Raw genomic sequence first — 20,973 nt, forward strand, 5'->3', positions numbered from 1 at the left:
TAAAAGGGGGTGCACAGGGGGAAAAGTTTGGGAACCACTGCTCTAGGGCTAAGCCACCCCGTCTCTCAAACCTAGAGACGGGCCTGTGTAGGATGCAATTCTTCCTTTGGTATCAACTGATCTTTTCAGTTTTCAGTACCTCTACCTAACAGGACAAATCCTTCATGTTGTTAGCCTGCATTATTTACCTGCAAGGAAGTAATTATTTATTCCTGTGAAGTTACTGCTTAATGTCAATTTATTTACACAGTGGTACTTTCACAAGTCAATTTAAATCGGTCAGTGCAGTGCTGCACAGCAGGTATTGGAGTATTAATTCAACAATATTTGAACAACAAAAGTATGTTCCCTCTCGATTTTTGTGTTTAATTTTTACTTTTTGAGTGTTGAATTTATAATGAGAAGCCATATATGACCAAAATATTGTTAAAGTTAGCGGTCAGTGTGGTGATTCAACATTCAAAGAGCTGAATTTAACACTAAATTGAGTGGACCACAAATGCTCAAAACATGAATTGTTGAATTACCGCTGCAAATGTTACTGTATGAGGCACCTACTTGTGGCCACTGGCCCTGCTCTGGCTTGTTTTGTATGAGAAAGAAGTGTGTGTGTGTGAGAGGGCATAAGGCAGGTGTGTACAGAAATCTTCGTCAACATCATCGTCAGTACAGTCACAGCAGTTACAGGTCTTGAAAGTGAAAGTAAAATAGTTTAAGCCAAACAATTGAAAACAAAATTGTATTCCCCGCGGAGGCGTGGTGACACCGAGGCAAGAGGCCACAAACAACATGGTGGCATTCCAAGAACATGGTTAAGTGATGAAGCTGGCTACAGGATGTGGTAAACCTAGGCCTATAGATAGGTGTCATTTAGTTAAGAAAATGAGAATTCTAGGCTCTTTTATCAGATGATTCCACAACCTCAAGGTTAACTTAACCTGATTACGACTGAGCCAAGTTCTTGGAATTCTCCCCAGGACGGGACTCACTAGTTCTACGCCCTTTCGGTACTTACGTGGTACGTCATACAACCCTAACCTTAACCTTAACCCTAAACCTAAACCTAAACCTAAACCTAAACCTAAACCTAAACCTAATCCTAAACCTAACCCTAACCCTAAACCTAACCCTAACCCTAACCCTAAATTGCTTGTTTGAAATGCTTGATTACCATGTCACGAGAGGGCGTCAAACTAGTGAGTCCCCCCCAGGACAGGATGGGAGGAACTAATTGGACTTTTAGTCACAGGCGCTCAAGCACAGCTTGAGCGAGAACACTGTGGAAACACTGACACCTGCTGGTTATTTATAGTCAAGGCATCTGGTTCACAGGAGTGCAAGCACACACGGGCTTGTGTGCAGGAACACACACACACACACACACACACACACACACACACACACACACACACACACACACACACACACACACACACACACACACACACACACACACACACACACACACACACACACACACACACACACACACACACACACACACACACACACACACACACAGTAATCAACCAGTGCTCTCCCCCATCCTCCTCCATGACTGAGGTACCCTGAGCATGGTACCGTCCCACCGCACTGCTCCCCATGGGGCGCCACTGAGGGCTGCCCCCTTGCACGGGTGAGGCATAAATGCAATTTTGTTGTGTGTAGTGTGCACTGTTCACTTGTGTGCTGTGGAGTGCTGTGTCACAACGACAATGGGAGTTGGAGTTTCCGACTGGGCTTTCACTTTTCGGCTTTCACACACACACACACATACGCACACACACACATACTCATGTGAGTGGAGTAATGTGAGCAGGTTCAGAATTGCAGGCCTATTTTTATCCCAGGCCACATTCACCCCAGCCTCAGCCCTGGGTAGCCGTGAGTTATACAGCTTATTTATTTTCATTGTGCTTGCTTAGTATTAATATTTACATGCTATACAACTCTACAACCTGCAGCCTTGGTTGTCCTAAACACCAAGAAATGGAGTGTACACAATGCAGGACATAATTAGTGAGCTGCGACGTTCATAGCTATTCCAGAAAGTCACTGGAGCAACGTATGTGGACTCAACATGTTTACAGCACATCTCCTGGGGCATAGTTTATTCCACTGACCAGAAACTGCAACCGTCTACCGAGGTCCTGGAAGTGAATGTACAATAGATTGGGCTAAAAGTAGAAAATGGCCTCAAAATCAGAGGAGGATTACTGCTGTCCTGTGTGCTGTGATATCTACACGGATCCTGTCATGACATCATGCAGTCACAGTGTGTGTAAGGCCTGTCTGCAGCAGTTCTGGGACACCAAAGGAGCCAGAGAATGTCCGGTTTGCAGGAGAAAACTTTCAAAGGAGGCACCCCCTAACTTTGCTTTGAGAAATCTGTGTGAGACGTTCCTAAAGGAGAAGAGTCAGAGAGCTTCAGCAGGGTCTGAGGTGCTCTGCAGTCTGCACAGTGAGAAACTCAAGCTCTTCTGTCTGGAGGATAAACAGCCTGTGTGTCTGGTGTGTCGAGACTCCAAAAAACACACTGGTCACAAGTTCCACCCAATAGATGAAGCAGCACTTGATCGCAAGGTACATTTCCTGATATGTGAACATATAAGCAGAGAATTGTTAGGTATATTGCTATTTAACACAATAACTTCTTTACCGTGGACTACAAGTTAAGATGAACTTTGTCCTTACCCAAACTGTATGATTATTGTCTGTAGGAATTATGTAGCACTAGATCAGGGCTGGGGAACCGTTTTCATTCAAGGCCCACTTCACATTTTAGAAAGTCCTCCAAGGGCCATACTATGAACACAACACAGGATTTCCCGCAGCACTTTAGGCTTATATTGAAGGTGGCCACCTTTACAACACGCCACCTTCACTAGGTCTCCTGAAAATATAAATTTGGCTAAATGTAATTTCTAAGATTTCTTTATCTTATATATCATGTGAAACTGCATAATATTAAAATGATTTCGGGTGGCAGATGAGACAGCCTCAAGGGTCGTATACAGCTCCCAAGACATACGTTCAATACCCCTGCAATAGATGTTAATTTGACACTCACTACTAGTCGCTGCCCGGCCGATAGCAGTGTTGATTTCACTCTGAAAGCCATCTATCTGGACACTCTCAAGACTGTGTGTGCGTGTGCGTGTGGGTGTGGGTGTGTGTCTGTGTGTGTGTGCGTGTGCGTGTGCGTGTGCGTGTGTCTGTGCGTGTGCGTGTGCGTGTGTACAATGTCTACAATTTGTGTGCAATATTAATGAAAATGACTAAACCCATGTTTGTGGCCATTGTATTCTGGTCCATTCTAGGAGGAGCTGAAGACTGCACTGCAGCCACTACAGAAGAAGCTGAAATCACTTGAAGAGGTGAAGCTCATCTGGGATGAAACGGCTCAACACATCAAGGTGTGAAACTCGTTATTCTATTTTTTAATTGTTTAATTGTTTCGCATTAGATTAAAGGTGAGCCATGTCATGTTGGAGTTGAATGGTGTGTATTCTACCTTACCAGTGAGCTTAGCTATGTTTAATGACACACCAACTGAATGTAACACAAACAACATTGGCCTCCTCCAGACTCAGGTTCTCAAGACAGAGACACAGATCAAGCAGGAGTTTGAGAAGCTTCACCAGTTTCTACGAGATGAAGAGGCAGCCAGGATAGCTGCACTGAGGGAGGAAGAGGAGCAGAAGAGTCAGATGATGAAGGAGAAGATTGAGAAGATGAGCAGAGAGATCTCATCTCTTTCAGACACAATCAGAGCCATAGAGGAGGAGATGGAAGCTGATGATGTCACATTCCTGCAGGTATGAACTTATAAGGGGAGAAATCAGAAGAATATCACACACACACACACACACACACACACACACACACACACACACACACACACACACACACACACACACACACACACACACACACACACACACACACACACACACACACACACACACACTGAATATAGTGTATGTACTGCCTAAATCTCAAAATACAACATAACTGCAAACAACTGTTCTACTTTGCAGAAATACAAGAACACAATGGAAAGGTGAGTGATGTGAATCATATCTCTCTCTTGTCTGTGGTTCTGAACCCGAACCCACAACAGCACTGACTCCTGAATGTTATTCCAGAGCCCAGTGCACACTGCAGGATCCAGAGAGGCTTTCAGGAGCTCTGATCAATGTGGCAAAGCACCTGGGTAACCTGAAGTTCAGAGTCTGGGAGAAGATGCAGGAGATTGTTCAATACAGTGAGTACACATGTGCGCGCCGCCACCCCCCCCCCCCACACACACACACGTACGCACACACACACTCTGTCTCTCTGTCTGTCTGTCTCTCTCTTTCACGCACGCTTGCTCCCCCCCCACCCCTCTCTCTACTTCTGCCATCACACTAGTAATCGTCACCATCTTGGTCACGATGTGTGTGAACATTGTGAAAACGATGTCATTGACATTCCTAACACACTGTCAGGATTAACACACAGGGGATTGAAACCGGGTTGCTTGAATGGCAGGCAAAGACTTTACCACTAGACCACGGTTAAGACTCAGATGCAGAGAGAGGCAGAGGCAAGGCAGGTTCAAGTTCTAAGATTCTCGTTTACTTTTCAAAATGTGGTTTACAAAGCTTGGCAGAGTTCAATATCAAAATAACGCAAATAATCCAGAGGCAAACATAAAAGTCCCATAAAAATCCAGGAAAAAGTCAAAGCACAGAGGATCCTTCCAAGCAATTAGCAAATGTTCAAGCAAAGTCCAAAAATAAGAAGTTCCAAGCACAAACAAAGTCAAGAGCACTTACAGAGTTGTGTGTTCACAAGGCTGGCAAAATCAAGACTGAGCAAGGGGACATCTAGTGGTCAAAAAAGTTCAAAACAGTCAACACCTCACAGGACAGCCCCCCCCCCCCCCCCCCCCCCTCTAGGGACGTCTCCTGACGTTCCCACAGGGGCGATCAGGGTGAGTGCGATGGAATTCAGCAATGAGCTCGCGGTCCAGGATGTTCCGGGCCGGCACCCAGGATCGCTCCTCAGGTCCGTACCCCTCCCAGTCTGTACTGGATGCCCCTTCCAACGCGGCGGGAGTCGAGCAGGCGCCGGACGGTGTACGCTGGCCCACCATCGATGATCCGAGGGGCCGGAGGGTCCTTGATGGGCGGGGCAAGCAGGCTGGTGACAACTGGGCGTAGACGTGACACATGGAAAGTTTGGTTGATGCGCATGGTCCGGGGGAGCTGCAGACGATAGGCCACCGGATTGACCTTTTGCACGACTTTGAAAGGCCCCACAAATCGTGGAGCGAGCTTGCGGGATTCCACACGCAGAGGGAGGTCACGAGCCGAGAGCCAGACTCGTTGTCCTGGACGTAAAGAAAGGTGCAGGTCTGCGGCGGCGGTTGGCCTGGCGGCGGTACTGGCACGATGACTTCTGCTGGGCCGACCGGACCTTTCGCCACACGCGTCTGCACCTTCGGACAAACCTCTGTGTGGAGGGAACAGCCACCTCAGGCTCCTGGCTCGGGAACAGTGGGGGCTGGAAACCAAACTGGCACTCGAACGGACTCAAGCCTGTAGATGAACAACAGAGAGTGTTATGTGCGTATTCGGCCCACATTACATACCTGCTCCAGGAGGAGGGATTGCTGGAGGCGAGGCATCGGAGGGTGGTTTCAAGGTCTTGGTTGGTTCTCTCCGTCTGGCCGTTGGATTGCGGGTGATAACCAGAGGAGAGGCTGACCTTGGCTCCAATCAGCTTGCAGAAGGCCTTCCAGAACTGTCAGATGAATTGGGGCCCCCGGTCAGAGACCACATCCAAGGGGAGGCCAAACATCCGGAACACATATTGGCACACCACTTCGGCTGTCTCTGGAGCAGAGGGAAGTTTGGGTAGAGGTATGAAACGGCATGCCTTGGAAAAACGGTCAACTATCACTAAAATGACTGTGTTACCGGCAGAAACTGGAAGTCCTAATATGAAATCCATGGAGATGTGTGACCAGGGTCTTCCGGGAATAGGTAAGGGGTGGAGCAGGCCATGGGGGGCAGTGTGCAGGCTCTTGTTCTGTGAACATACAGTGCAGGCAGAGACATAAGACTTTACATCGGCAATTATTTTGGGCCACCAATACCTCCTCTCGATGAACTCCCGGGTCCTCTTCATGCCGGGGTGACTGGTCAGTCGGGAGGAGTGACCCCACTGAAGGACTTGGCTGCGGACTGCTGATAGTACGTAGAGTCGGTCAGGAGGCCCGCCACCAGGGTCCGGCTCTTTCTGCTGGGCTTGTCGCACTGTGGTGTCAATTCCCCACCGAACTGGTGCCACAACTTTGGTGGGTGGGAGGATGGTCACAGGGGTAGACGAATGGATGCTGGGCCCCCTCCAGCCATTGGCGCCACTCTTCCAATGCCCTCTTGATGGCTAGAAGTTCTCGATCTCCCACGTCATAGTTCCTCTCGGCATCAGAGAGGCGGGAGGAAAAGAAGGCACAGGGATGAAGCTTTCCATCAGCACATCTTTGGGAAAGGACCGGCCCACTGCTACATCTGAAGCGTCCACCTCCACGACAAAAGGAAGAGAAGGGTCAGGCAAGGTCAGTATGAGGGTATCAGTGAATCTCACCTTCAGGTCTTGGAACGCCTTCTCTGCCTCGGCTGTCCAGTTGAAGGGGCCAGATTTCTTTTTGGTGAGGTTGGTCAGTGGAGCTGCAACTTTGCTGAAGTTTCTTATGAACTTCCTGTAGAAATTGGAGAAGCCGATAAAGCGCTGTACCTCTTTCACCGAAGTGGGTTGTGGCCACTCACGTACGGCGTCTACTTTCGCGGGGTCCATTTGTAGACTGCCATTCTCCAGTACAAAGCCCAGGAAGGATACCTTGGAGGCATGGAAGTAGCACTTCTCTGGCTTGACAAAGAGGCTGTTCTCAAGAAGGCGCTGAAGAACCGATCGGACGTGATGGACATGCTCATGGTGTGACCTGGAAAATATTAAAATATCTAAATAAACAAAAACATAACAGTTGAGCATGTCCCGGAGGACATCATTGATCAGTGCCTGGAAGACAGCTGGTGCATTTGTTAGGCCGAACGGCATGACCAGATACTCGTAATGCCCAGTTGGAGTGTTGAAGGCAGTCTTCCACTCATCTCCATCACATATCCGGACCAGGTGGTATGCGTTGCGGAGGTCCAGCTTAGTGAAGATGGTCGCCCCCTGGAGCAGCTCAAAAGCAGAGGACATTAGTGGCAAGGGATATCGATTTCTGACAGTCACTTTGTTTAAACCTCGATAGTCAATGCAGGGCCTGAGACCGCCATCTTTTTTACCGACAAAAAAGAAGCCAGCTCCTGCCAGAGAGGTCGACGGTCTGATGAGCCCGGCCTCAAGCGACTCCTTGATGTATGTTTCCATGGCATGGGTCTCAGCCGGCGACAGAGAGAAGATACGGCCACGTGGAGGACATGTTCCTGGCAAGAGATCGACAGCACTATCATAAGGTCTGTGGGGAGGCAGTGAAGTTGCTCTGGTTTTGTTAAATACTTCACTTAAGTCGTGGTACTCGGAAGGCATTTGGGATAGCTCAAGAGGGCTTGGAGACTTGGAGACAGGCGACTCGGACTTGGAGAGGAGGCAGGAGGATTTACAACCAGGGCCCCACTCCACGATTCTTCCAGTTGACCAGTTGATGTGGGGGCTATGATGTGATAGCCAGGGGTAGCCTAAAATGACAGGGAACTCGGTAGAGGACACTAGGTAAAACTGGATGGTTTCATGATGATTATCATTAGTAGTCATTTTGATAGGAGAAGTAAAGTGGGTCACAGTACCTTTTCCTAGAGGTCTTCCATCCAGAGCAGTTGCAGAAAGAGGGGACTTGAGATTCAATAGTGGGAGGTGAAGTCTGCTAGCCAGAGAGGAGTTGATGAAATTTCCAGCAGCTCCAGAGTCCACCATGGCTAGGAGAGTGTGATGGTCTTGCCCCCTTGTAATGGTGATTGGAAGTTGCATGCAAGCCCTCCTGGACGGGGTTTGGCTTTTCCCGCAAGCTGTGGGCAAGTCGAACGGAAGTGGTCCTGCCCCCCACAGTATAGGCAAAGACGCTCTTTCATCCGACGGTCTCTCTCGGCCTGAGAAAGACGGGATCCTCAAAGCTGCATTGGCTCCTCAGGGTCAGGGAGTGGTTGCAAGAACCCTTGGCTAGGAGAATCAAGGGTGGTTGACAGATGACTAGATGGCTGTCACTCACGGCGTCTCTCCCTCAGACGGTTGTCCAGCCGGATGGTCTGGTCGATGAGATCCTCCAGATCTTGAGCAGGGTCTTTTGCTGCCAGTTCATCTTTGATGCCTCCGGAGAGACCATGACGAAAGGCAGCCATTAAGGCCTCCATGTTCCATCCACTCTCTGCGGCAAGGGTCCGGAAGAGAACTGCATATTCAGCGACACTTGAGTTGCCTTGGCGTAGATGGAATAGTCGGTTGGCTGCGTCTCTGCCCCCGACTGGATGATCGAACACCTTGCGCATCTCCTCCGTGAACCTTGCGAAGCTGGAGCAAGCTCTTCCCTGTTGCTCCCAGACGGAAGTGGCCCATGTACGGGCCTTGCCGTCAGCAGGGTGATTATATAGGCAATGCGAGAGCGATCAGAGGGGAACGAGGTGGGTTGTAGCTCGAAGGTAAGCGAGCACTGATTCAAGAACCCCCGGCAGTCTCCTGGATTCCCATCATACCTGTCCGGTGCAGGGAGTCTGGGTTCAGCCTGTTGAGTTCTGCCCGAGGGTGTAGTCTGCTGGGTTGTGGATGGCGGAGACCGTGCCAGGAGAGCAGAGACATTCTGTTGAAGGTCTAGCAGGATCTGCTCATGCCGATTGTAAGCCGCCTCCTGTCCACGCAGACGGTTTTCGTGACAAGACACAGTCGCATCGTGACTTTACCACTAGACCACGGTTAAGACTCAGATGCAGAGAGGCAGAGGCAAGGCAGGTTCAAGTTCAAAGATTCTCGTTTACTTTTCAAAATGTGGTTTACAAAGCTTGGCAGAGTTCAATATCAAAATAACGCAAATAATCCAGAGGCAAACATAAAAGTCCCATAAAAATCCAGGAAAAAGTCAAAGCACAGAGGATCCTTCCAAGCAATTAGCAAATGTTCAAGCAAAGTCCAAAAATAAGAAGTTCCAAGCACAAACAAAGTCAAGAGCACTGTGTGTTCACAAGGCTGGCAAAACCAAGACTGAGCAAGGGGCGAAAACAGAGGAAGCTTATAAGCAGTAGTCAATCAATCACGAAACAGGTGAGGGTACTAATTACATGAGTACCTGACTAGGTCAAATCAACAAGGATACAAGGCACATGGCAGAATGACACAGCAAAACAAAAAAACACAAATGAGGACATCTTAGTATAGTCATAAATGGAGGTTCCGTGACCAACCTCTGGCAACAATGTTTTGATGATTGATTTGACCTCTATGGACCCTTTAGAAAAGATTTAGCCCCCATGTCCCTCGCAAAAATCCCGGGCTTTTTTGCTAGAGAGCCAAATTCAAAATGGCGTCCAGCGGCATCTCTAAAAAATAACTTTTGATCTGAATGACCTAGAATCATGTATGAAGGCACTTTTTCATACAAGTCAACCATGAGGATTCCAAATCTGACATCATTTTGGTTATAAAACTTCGTTTTGACAGCGAAATTCAAGATGGCCGCCATCTAGAACCGTTATTTTCGACCTTTTTAGGCCGTCACCGCTCAAAATTATCATATTTGGACTGGGAACCTCCCAATTTGTGTGACTGTATTTCTCATGTAAAGATATTGAGAGAATAGCTGATCTACAAGCCCAGAATTCCTCACATTGGGAGGCGTAGTGGGCTTGTAGATGGGCTATTTTAACAATGTGTCTTTTTTAGTAGGCTATTATTTGACAATTTGGCCGATATTTTAGCATTGTTTGATGATTACTTTGGATGCAGTGATGGTCTTTCACTTTGAGAGTCCTTACATCATGACCCCACCCCCCCAAAACAGGGGGTCTTGACCCACAGGTTGAGAACCACTTATCTAGAAGGGAAAAACCCTTCACGTTTCACATTTTCCAAGCATTCTTGCACAGAGAAGCCCGTTGAGGAACTCGAGGCAAGAGCTGCTGAAATGGAAGAAGTGTGCTCACAGCAATGATCAACTTGGTTGAAGATAGTCAGTTTGTGAAGCTTCCCGAGCTACAAGAACACTGTGTTGTTGAGGAATGTGTGGTCTTAAGGGTGGTTTATGCCTCGAGATCAGCGTCACTGCATCATGATGCAGTGAGCCGCGCAGTTAACGTAGTGAAGCCCCCCCCCATCACGCAGGTACTCTGGGGCACCTCCCCAAAATTGTGTCTCGACGCAGGGAGCGACGGCGTGAAAGGGCGAAAATAGGTCTCTGATTGGTCCTCTCGACCAGCCTGCTCTGTCCTCGAGTCGAGAACAAGCGCTACTTCCTTGTTGTAACCTTCGTCGGTCTACGGACTGTGAGCTCTTCATTAAATAAGTTGCCCGTGCTTTGTTGTTTGATTTATTTACACGAACCAAAGACAACACATGCGCTTGCAAGTTACGACGCTGAAGTTATTTGGACAGTTGAACAGTGGTTCCGAGGTCGAGGAAACATTCCGCTTCGTCCCCGACAAATGAGCCACTTCTTTGTTCCAAACTACCACTGTGGCTGCCAGTGCGATCAAACATGCACGTGATATAAAGATTTAATGTTTCATTTTCATTCTCGTCGAGTCTGTGATGCTAAAAAACAACAGACACGTCTAGTTTACTCTTTGTATTGAAGGCAGTTTCAGCGTGGAATGACATCGCGCAGACCGTACTTCAAAACAGGGCATAAACCAAAATCAACTGCATCATGGCTGCGACAAGCTCACTCTGTGGCACAAGTAGGAAGCATAACCCGCCCTTTATTCAACCCCAATGGCACATACAGGAAGACGCAGAAGAGCAAGCTCATCTCGAAGATCTCCCTCCACCCTGTTTTGATTTAAGAATCCTATCTTGCTCTAATTGACATAGGCATGATCTGGAGGATGGGAACCCCATCACCAGAAGATTAGCAGACACAGGATGGCACCCTATACAAGTAGTTTGGGCTATGCCCAAAAACTGTCATCCATCATCCTTGCCTTCTCATGCTCCCAGTATCATCGGTGCCAATGATCCCTACGATACATCATACTTAACAAAAGAAGACGAACGAGACCTGCGCATACATGGTAATGCACATACACATGAAATTGACAAGTTCCCATCTGCCAAGTCTTTCAAAATGTTATTGTGTAGTGTCAAAAACAAGAAAAAGAAAAAGACTACACCATTGAGCAGTCTGAAGCTCTTCACTGTTAAAGATGGTCAATGACAGTCAGGTTGTAGTGGCCCTGTTGTTATTGATGCAGCTGATACCTATGTCTACGGCAGCTTTCTGGCATGCTATGCATTAAGAGAGACAAAGAGACGGTCCTCTTCTGTGACCTTTTGACAGAAGAGATGGCAGATAGCCTGTAAAACAGTGTAGCTGCACAATGCCATGATGCCAACTCAAGGTTCTATGAAAAAGGAAAATCATCAGTGTATGAGCTCCCAGGGTCACCCCTATGTTGCCCGGGAGCTATGTTCCCCGAGTCCTATGTCCCCCCGCCACCGGGGAACTTAGAACCCTTTTTTCAAAAAGGGGTTCTATTCCTGCTGCTTCCAAGTAGACTGCTGCCGCATGACTAGCGAGGGTTGTTGTTAGAGTTACGGTTAGGGTTAGGCTGCCACTGTTTGCAAACTTGACATGAAATACGCATGGCAACCGTTCGTGCAAGAGATATACATGTGAAGCATCCTGGGCCATACAATGCGGGGAACATGGGACCCTTTTGAGAAAAAGGGTCGGTAGTTCCTCAGTCCCATACAAAGACCGGGAAATACAGGACCCGGGGAAGCTATACGCTATACTCCCAACCATGTTTGAGTGGCGATGGGTGGTTCTTTAGTGTTGGGTGGCGCACTAGATGCGGCAAGTAGTTGGGACAGAGGCAGTGTTGGCATAAGCTGTCTGCATATGGAGGGAGACAGATAAAAGACTTTCTCTTCATGGTCTTCGACTTGGAAGCACAGGCTTCAGCCATGGTGCTACTTTTCTTGTCTGCATAGATCATCTGTCTCGTGAACACAAACAGCTGTTGTACTCTCTCTTCAAGGTGAACAGAGAGCAATCGAGAGTTGCTGCCTTGCCACAGAGCTCTTTATCACCTTTTCATGTACTGATGATTTTCCTTTTTCATAGAACCCTACAGGTAAGTTGGCATCACAGCCTGTAATATAGTGTAGCTGCACAATGCAGTCTGCCATCTCTTGTCAGCAGGTCATGGAAGAGGACAGTCTCTTCGTTTCTCTTAATGCTTAGCATGCCAGGAAGCTGCCATAGACATCGGTATCAGCTGCATCAATAACAACAGGGCCACTACAACCTGACTGTCATTGACCATCCTAAACAGTGAAGAGCTTCAGACTGCTCAATGGTGTAGTCTTTTTCTTGTTTTTGACACTACACAATAACATTTTGAAAGACTTGGCAGATGGGAACTTGTCAATTATATGTGTATGTATGTGCATTACCATGTATGTGCAGGTCTCGTTCGTCTTCTTTTGTTAAGTATGATGTATCGTAGGGATCATTGGCACCAATGATACTGGGAGCATGAGAAGGCAAGGATGATGGACAGCTTTTGGGCATAGCCCAACCTACTTGTATAGGGTGCCGTCCTGTGTCTGACAATCTTCTGCTGATGGAGTTCCCATCCTACAGATCATGCCTATGTCAATTAGAGCTTCTCAAAGTGGAGCGCAAGCCTTCCTGGGGGGGCGCGGAGGCATCACAGGGGGGCCGTGTGACATCTGCCCCCCCCCCCCCCAAAAAAAAAGATTTCGTATATGGCCAATAATCCAATATGTTTAAAGCCCCCCTCACCAACATTATATTATTCATTGTCATTGAACAGAATAGGAAATGAACACACATCTGCACTGCATTCGACTGCAGTCCCTCTTTGTTTTATCTCACCTTTCCTTTAATTCTGCGCAGCAATCGCAAAATCAGTTTGCACAAGTAATGCTTTTGCTTAGAAACCATTTATTTCCTAATTTACCTCAGGTCAGACATAACTATGATAGCGCTAGCCAGAAGTTATTTTTACCCCAAAAAAAGGGGGAGGGGGCACGGAGGCATCCAGACCCTCTGAGGGGCAAATGATGGGAAAAGTTTGAGAACCACTGAATTAGAGCAAGATAGGATTCTTAAATCAAAACAGGGTGGAGGGAGATCTTTGAGATGAGCTTGCTCTTCTGCGTCTTCCTGTATGTGCCATTAGGGTGGAATAAGACCACACATTCCTCAACAACACAGTGTTCTTGCAGCTCGGGGAGCTTCACAAACTGACTGTCTTCAACCAAGTTGATCACTGCTGTGAGCACACTTCTTCCATTTCAGCAGCTCTTGCCTCGAGTTCCTCAACGGGCTTCTCTGTGCAAGAATGCTTGGAAAATGTGAAACGTGAAGGGTTTTTCCCTTCTAGATAAGTGGTTCTCAACCTGTGGGTCAAGACCCCCTGTTTTGGGGGGGTGGGGTCATGATGTAAGGACTCTCAAAGTGAAAGACCATCACTGCATCCAAAGTAATCATCAAACAATGCTAAAATATCGGCCAAATTGTCAAATAATAGCCTACTAAAAAAAGACACATTGTTAAAATAGCCCATCTACAAGCCCACTAGGACTCCCAATGTGAGAAATTGGGCTTGTAGATCAGCTATTCTCTCAATATCTTTACATGAGAAATACAGTCACACAAATTGGGAGGTTCCCAGTCCAAATATGATAATTTTGGGCGGTGACGGCCTAAAAAGGTCGAAAATAACGGTTCTAGATGGCGGCCATCTTGAATTTCGCTGTCAAAACGAAGTTTTATAACCAAAATGATGTCAGATTTGGAATCCTCATGGTTGACTTGTATGAAAAAGTGCCTTCATACATGATTCTAGGTCATTCAGATCAAAAGTTATTTTTTAGAGATGCCGCCGGACGCCATTTTGAATTTGGCTCTCTAGCAAAAAAGCCCGGGATTTTTGCGAGGGACATGGGGGCTAAATCTTTTCTAAAGGGTCCATAGAGGTCAAATCAATCATCAAAACATTGTTGCCAGAGGTTGGTCACGGAACCTCCATTTATGACTATACTATCTAGTGGTCAAAAAAAGTTCAAAACAGTCAAAACCTCACCACACCATTCATTGTTCAGCTGGAGATTATGATTCACATCCTAAACACACATCAAAACTCTTTTTTTATCTCATGTGTGTGTCCATCCTCTCTGCAGCTCCTGTCATTCTGGATCCCAACACTGCACACCCACGACTCAACATGTCTGAAGATCTAACCAGTGTGAGATGTGGTGATGAGAGACAGCAACTTCCTATTAACCCAGAGAGATTTGATGAGTACCTCAGTGTGCTGGGCTCTGAGGGCTTTAACTCAGGGACACACTGCTGGGATGTGGAGGTTGGGGAGAGTAATGATTGGGGCCTGGGTGTGATGACAGAGTCTCTCCAGAGGAAAGGAGACATCACCCGTATAAGTGGCCAGTGGGTAGTGTGGTGTGTTAATGGTGAGTATTCAGCATGGTCTCCACCTCATGAGTATCATGCCCTCACAGTGCAGCAGAGACCCCAGAGGATCAGAGTGCAGCTGGACTGGGACAGAGGAAAGTTGACATTCTCTGTCCCTGTACACTACACACACCTGCACACCTTCACACACACTCTCACTGAGAGAGTATTTCCATACTTTGCTTTAAAGTCAAACAACACTTACAGGATCCTACCAGTGAAATGTTGTGTAAGTCTGAATCCTCACAGTTAAAGCTCAATCAGCCTTCACGTTACCATGGATGCCTGAAACAGAGAACACTGATTGGCTAGATTGTAGAGCACATCTAGTTAAGAGGGAATGTCCTGTTTTCCGTAAGGTTTTTTGTGTTTTTTGTCTTGTGAAAGTGAATGTTTTTTTTAGCCTGCCCTCTTCATCAGAATCAAGCTTGAAAACACGTCACTCGAAAACATGTGAAAACACATGTGGGGATTAAAAGCAGGGCTGGTCTGGGACTGAAAAATGCCCCAGGCACTTTTGGCATAGGTCGGCCCCTAACACAGGCTCAGGCCACTTGAATACTATATATTGAATGGCGTAATCCACCAATTATGGCTCTAAATTGTGGGCCAATCCTCAGGAAAACAACAACAGCAATATTGGCCCCTGAGGACTGTCGGCCCACCGGGAAAATGCCCTGTATGCCAGATTACCAATCCAGGCCTGATTAAAAGTATAAAACAGGATATAGTGTGCAGACATACTAGGCCTACTTGAGTTTAGATTTGTATGTTTGTTCACCACCTAAGTTTACTTTTCAACCTCTTCACTTTATGTCTCAAAGACGTCTAGACGCGCTCTGCCTAAGAATTCACTGAAGAGAAATTCACATCCTTCATTTTTCAAAAGTCACATGAATCCCATTGGCATTCAACTGTTTTCTTTGGCCATAAATCTACATTAAAAACCTGTCCAATATGTTTTTCTTTACACCTGCAGATGGTCATCCTAAACATCCCACTATCTGGCAACCATGGTGTTGAATTGACTTGTGCCCAAATGCCTGTATGCAAGTCAGCTTGTAATGTCATTATTTTATTGCAAAGCAAGTGTAAATTTAAATTGATGTGTGATGTGTGTGAAAAGATTGGCAGAGTTTGCTTTTGTTGTTTGTTTGCTTTTTTGCACCAGAGCCTTTTTGTACAAGAAAATCAGTTTAATTTGGGAAATCTGTGTCTCTACTTAAACCGATGTGTTATCTTATCACAATGCCTTGTATGTGACAATGTGGACTTTGTCATTTGCAACATGGAAGTCTTGAAGTGATTAGCATTAAAGTGATCAAGAAAAACTTTCAGAGTCCTTGTCCTCAATGTGGCCTATGCTGAATGCACTCAAAGAAAGCAGACTTCTGCCAAGGAAGCTGTTTGTTAGAACATTTGACTATGTTGCACCCTTTTTTCAAGTCTTTCTGCATTGTTTTTTTTTTTTTTTAGTTAAAAACTGAAATGTGAAGATTCGCCCTATCCCACAATGGTGAATAATCTTTTTTTTTAATTCCTGGATCCGGATCACCACCAAAATGTAATCACTTTTCCTTTAATCATTTCCATCAACAAAATCCGTTGATTACTTTTTTGAGTTATCCTGATACAGACAGACAGACAGACAGACAGACAGACAGACAGACAGACAGACAGACAAACCAATGCAACCGAAAACATATAACCTCCTTGGCGGAGGCAGTGAACTCATTTAATCAGAACTTTATAATGGTATGGCTGTGTCTATTTATTATAATAAATATAATAAATAAATAAATAAATAACTCTCTCTCTCTCTCTCGCTCTCTCTCTCTCTCTCTCTCGCTCTCTCTCTCTCTCTCTCTCTCTCTCTCTGACTGGACGTGGGTGTAAGAAGAGGGTGGGGGTGCGCTGTGACATTTACTGTGACATTTCAGATGGAATGTCTTGTTTGTTTTAGGATAATGTGCGCGCTTCAGGCTGAATCCAAATGAACGAATGACTGACACCCACTCAGGTCTTGGGGGCAGGCAATAGGGGCGTAGCGCGCGGACTACCTGTCCTGAACATACCTGTATAGCAGGGCGGCGGCTAGAGTTAAATGCTCCAGGGTTCAGACACGTCGTCAGCTACCGTCTGAGCAGAAAGCAATCGACGTGAGTGGGTGCTGAACTGAAGGTGGTTTGTGCACACTACAGGAAAGCTGCTTCAGAAACTTGGAAATAAGCGCGTCGTGTGCGCCTGGTGTAGAAGAGGCTTCGATTAACCCGAGGTTGTTGAAGGGATACATAGAAACTAGAGAGCTACAGAAAATGGCATCAAAATCTGAAGACCAGACAGCACTGGATCGCAAGGTAGGCTTTAGTATTTTGATGAACTGAAGACATAGCAAGCCCAACCAATAGGCGGTTGAACATTGTTTATTTTACGCACGAGTGAACTTTTATGCAGTGTGTAGCCTGCTGTAACTTTCTTTGACTTAAGAATTAGTTGACAGCCTTGTGGATGCGTATTGTGTGCAAGACAGAAACAGTAGGTAACACCATCTCTATAAACAAACCATTTACCTGTTCATTCTAGGAGGAGCTGAAGACTGCATTGCAGCCGCTTCACAAGAAGCTGAAATCGTTTAAAAAGGTGAAGAAGATCTGTGATAAAACAGCACAACACATCAAGGTGAGCAACATTATTGCACTTAACAGTGACTTTATATGGCATTGCATTGGCCAGTCTGACAAAAAAATCCTGTGTTTGAGGAAACAAGCATATTGGCTTCAAAAAGAAAACTTTAATGGGATGTTTAAAATGAAGCTCGGCAGCCACATAATCTTAAACTGATTAGCAGTGGTGTTAAATAATGCCTTTACTGAATGTAACAATAACATTAAATTGCCATAGCTTAGCTATGTTTAATGACACACCAACTGAATGTAACACAAACAACATTGGCCTCCTCCAGACTCAGGTTCTCCAAACAGAGGGACAGATCAAGCAGGAGTTTGAGAAGCTTCACCAGTTTCTACGAGATGAAGAGGCAGCCAGGATAGCTGCACTGAAGGAGGAAGAGGAGCAGAAGAGTCAGATGATGAAGGAGAAGATTGACAAGATGAACGGAGAGATCTCATCTCTTTCAGACACAATCAAAGCCATAGAGGAGGAGATGGAAGCTGATGATGCCACATTCCTGCAGGTGAGATTGAGAACTAGTGTGACTGTTTCATGTATGAAAAATGCAATTTTCCCAGTCATAATGAATACTTAGAATCTGATGGTGGTGGTAAGTATTCATGAAAATTTAACATTTGTGAATGGGCAGCATAAATTCTGGAAAGAAACTGCTAAAATATGACACAGTTTAAACTCTGAACCACGGGCTCCATTTCAAGCTTTAACTCCACTCCTTTTCTGTTGCATGTGGCCTTGTGATGCAGTTCTCTGTGTCATTGACGATCATGGTCTATTTAATATCTTGCACAACCGCAATTGGAAGGTGATTAGGCTCATTTGCAGTCAGGATGTTCTAGGGAAAAGCCCCCTAAAAGTTATGGTTGACGTTGGGGAAGCTTAATAGTTTTCTTCATGGACGTAGCACAACCCTAAGGCAAGGGGCCACAAACAACGGGACGGGACAGAAGGAATTTTGAGTTTCAACCGCGGGGAATGAGGAAGCATGTGTTAGGCAGGTGTGGCTAATGGTTAGGGAGGTGGTCGTAAGATCAGAGGGTTGCAGGTTGAGATCACACCCTGACCTCCCCTTATCCACCCATGGCTGAAGAGCCCCTGAGGAAGGCATTTAACTCCACATTGCTCCAGGGACTATAACCGATGTAATGCAAATACCTGTAAGTCGCCTTGGAAAAAAGAATCAGCGCGTTAGCTAAATTTAATGTAGTGTTTTGTCATTCACCATGGCTCTTGTCTGTTTATTGTCTATCAGTACTCTCTTACTCTTACACTTTGTGTGTGTGGGGGTGTATTTATTGTACATGTCTGTATCAATATGTTAATGTTTTTTGTGTGTGTGTGTGTGTGTGTGTGTGTGTGTGTGTGTGTGTGTGTGTGTGTGTGTGTGTGTGTGTGTGTGTGTGTGCTGTGAGTGAAGTTGAGAGAGAGAGAGAGAGAGAGAGAGAGAGAGAGAGAGAGAGAGAGAGGAGAGAGAGAGAGAGAGAGAGAGAGAGAGAGAGAGAGAGAGAGAGAGAGTGTGTGTGTGTGTGTGTGTGTGTGTGTGTGTGTGTGTGTGTGTGTGTGTGTGTGTGTGTGTGTGTGTGTGTGTGTGTGTGTGTGTGTGTGTGTGTGTGTGATTATTGTGAATGTCTCACGTTTAATTTAACCGCACATTAGAGACTAATCGAACACAATTGACCCAATTTGACAAAGTACACTTTGGCTTGATTGTAATGTAATTCCATTTATATGGAGCTGCTCATAGCGCTCTACAATCACATCAGTCTCCTACTCTGAATCCACTGTTATGAACGAAATTGCGATCAAATCAATTATTCTATATTATTGGTTTGTTAAATTTGTGTCCTATTCTCCTTGTATTCTTGTAATTGTATCCTATTTTCACTCAACAAATGCAAACACCTCTATTAACACATATAGGCCTACTTGTTCTTTTTAATTTGCAGAACTACAAGAGCACTGTGGAAAGGTGAGTGATGTGCCGCCTGTCTGCCTATCTCTCTCTCTCTGTCTGTCTCTCTCTCTCTCTCTCTCTCTCTCTCTCTCTCTCTCTGGAATTTCTGAATCCAAACCCACAGCAGCACTGACTCCTGAATATTTTTCCAGAGCCCACACTGCTGGCACACTGCAGGATCCAGAGAAGCTTCCAGAAGGAGCTCTGATCAATGTGGCAAAGCACCTGGGCAACCTGAAGTTCAGAGTCTGGGAGAAGATGCAGGAGATTGTTCAATACAGTGAGTAGGACAATGCCCCTGTCCACACATGCGTATATGCACACCACAACTACTACGACTACTGCTACTATTACAGTTAATACTATACTGCTACTAGTCAATCTTTAGCTCTGCGACGCAGGCACACCTCTCATTGTTCATGCTGTCAAAGCACCTCTTGGGAGGTGAAAGAGTCATGACTTACAGTATGAGTTTGATTCACTCTGTAATTGACCAGATCCATATTTCGCTATTTTGGCGAGTGTAACTAAAGTAATGCAAAAGTAGTGTAATGCCTTACCGTAGTAACATTGTAATGTAACGGACTACTTTGAAAAGACAGTAACAACGTAATCAGTAATGCATTACAGTTTTTGAGTAACTTGCCCAACACTGCTTCCTCTCTGCAGCTCCCGTCACTCTGGATCCCAACACTGCTTACTCAGTGCTCGCCCTGTCTGAGGATCTGACCAGTGTGAGATGGGGTAGTGAGATCCAGCCGCTTCCTGATAACCCGGAGAGGTTTGACGGGTGCGGTATTTTGCTGGGCTCTGAGGGCTTTAACTCAGGGTCACAGTGCTGGGATGTGGAGATTGGGGAGAGTAAAGACTGGGCCCTGGGTGTGATGAGCGAGTCTGTCCAGAGGAAGGGCGACGTTGGCGATGCGAGAGGTCAGTGGGGAGTGGGGTGTAATGATGTCTACATGGCATGCGCACCGCCGGAAGAGACCAAGCTCACGGTGGAGCAGAAGCCCAAGAAGATCAGGGTGCAGCTGGACTGGGACGGAGGAAAGCTGTCATTCTCCGACCCAGATAATGGCGCACACCTGCACACTTTCACTCACACCTTCACCGAGAGAGTGTTTCCATACTTTGTGTTCTTAGATGACTCCTCTTACAAGATCCTACCAATGAAATGTAGTACTAGTCTGAATCCTCAAAGTTAGAGATCAATCAGTCTCTGTGTTACCATGGATGACTAGAACATGGAACACTGAATGTAGAAACGGGTATCCTAGTTAAGAGTCATCGGCATGACTTAAAAACTACAAAAGTCTGCTTGTAATGATATACCCCTGAGAAATGTATCATTTGGGGTGATGCTATGACACTGATTTGATATATAAAGATTTAATTAAATGGAAGTTTGTGTTTCTTCTTTTTTTTGTTGATTTCACTGTCCAATGCAATTCGCCTATACAGTATAGTGCATAGAAGACATGATGGGAGCAATGACAAAGGCTAGCTTGGTCCAAAACGTTATTGTCTTCTGTACCCCTAAGCCTTTTTGCCATACCATGTAGTAGTCTTAATATGAATGGACTTGCCTTAAATGTGTTATCAGTATATTCCACTACTCTGCAGTGTGCTT

At 46.0% G+C, this 20,973-nt stretch overlaps 2 protein-coding genes across 2 annotated transcripts; both read left to right on the forward strand.

The window, feature by feature from the left end:
- Positions 1 to 2,190: 2,190 nt before the first annotated feature.
- LOC134461163 (nuclear factor 7, ovary-like) lies at positions 2,191 to 16,125 on the forward strand. The gene is made up of 6 exons (XM_063213927.1): positions 2,191 to 2,583; positions 3,321 to 3,416; positions 3,588 to 3,818; positions 4,041 to 4,063; positions 4,149 to 4,267; positions 14,413 to 16,125. The coding sequence occupies exons 1-6, from the start codon at positions 2,191 to 2,193 to the stop codon at positions 14,952 to 14,954; spliced, it is 1,404 nt and encodes a 467-aa protein (XP_063069997.1). The 3' UTR covers positions 14,955 to 16,125.
- Positions 16,126 to 16,817: 692 nt separating this feature from the next.
- Positions 16,818 to 20,754, forward strand: LOC134461167 (zinc-binding protein A33-like). The gene is made up of 6 exons (XM_063213929.1): positions 16,818 to 17,058; positions 17,285 to 17,380; positions 17,664 to 17,894; positions 19,336 to 19,358; positions 19,496 to 19,623; positions 20,013 to 20,754. The coding sequence occupies exons 1-6, from the start codon at positions 17,017 to 17,019 to the stop codon at positions 20,546 to 20,548; spliced, it is 1,056 nt and encodes a 351-aa protein (XP_063069999.1). The 5' UTR covers positions 16,818 to 17,016; the 3' UTR covers positions 20,549 to 20,754.
- Positions 20,755 to 20,973: the final 219 nt, after the last annotated feature.

The sequence above is a fragment of the Engraulis encrasicolus genome, chromosome 13, assembly GCF_034702125.1.
Source record: "Engraulis encrasicolus isolate BLACKSEA-1 chromosome 13, IST_EnEncr_1.0, whole genome shotgun sequence".
Taxonomy (NCBI): domain Eukaryota; kingdom Metazoa; phylum Chordata; class Actinopteri; order Clupeiformes; family Engraulidae; genus Engraulis; species Engraulis encrasicolus.

Bases quoted from the DNA above. Each gene is read 5' to 3' on its own strand.
- LOC134461163 (XM_063213927.1), top strand. From the start codon at position 2,191: ATGGCCTCAAAATCAGAGGAGGATTACTGCTGTCCTGTGTGCTGTGAT. The intron at 2,584-3,320 runs GTACATTTCCTG...GGTCCATTCTAG, and splicing joins AAGCAGCACTTGATCGCAAG to GAGGAGCTGAAGACTGCACT. The intron at 4,064-4,148 runs GTGAGTGATGTG...ATGTTATTCCAG, and splicing joins TACAAGAACACAATGGAAAG to AGCCCAGTGCACACTGCAGG.
- LOC134461167 (XM_063213929.1), top strand. From the start codon at position 17,017: ATGGCATCAAAATCTGAAGACCAGACAGCACTGGATCGCAAG. The intron at 19,359-19,495 runs GTGAGTGATGTG...ATATTTTTCCAG, and splicing joins TACAAGAGCACTGTGGAAAG to AGCCCACACTGCTGGCACAC. The intron at 19,624-20,012 runs GTGAGTAGGACA...TCCTCTCTGCAG, and splicing joins GCAGGAGATTGTTCAATACA to CTCCCGTCACTCTGGATCCC.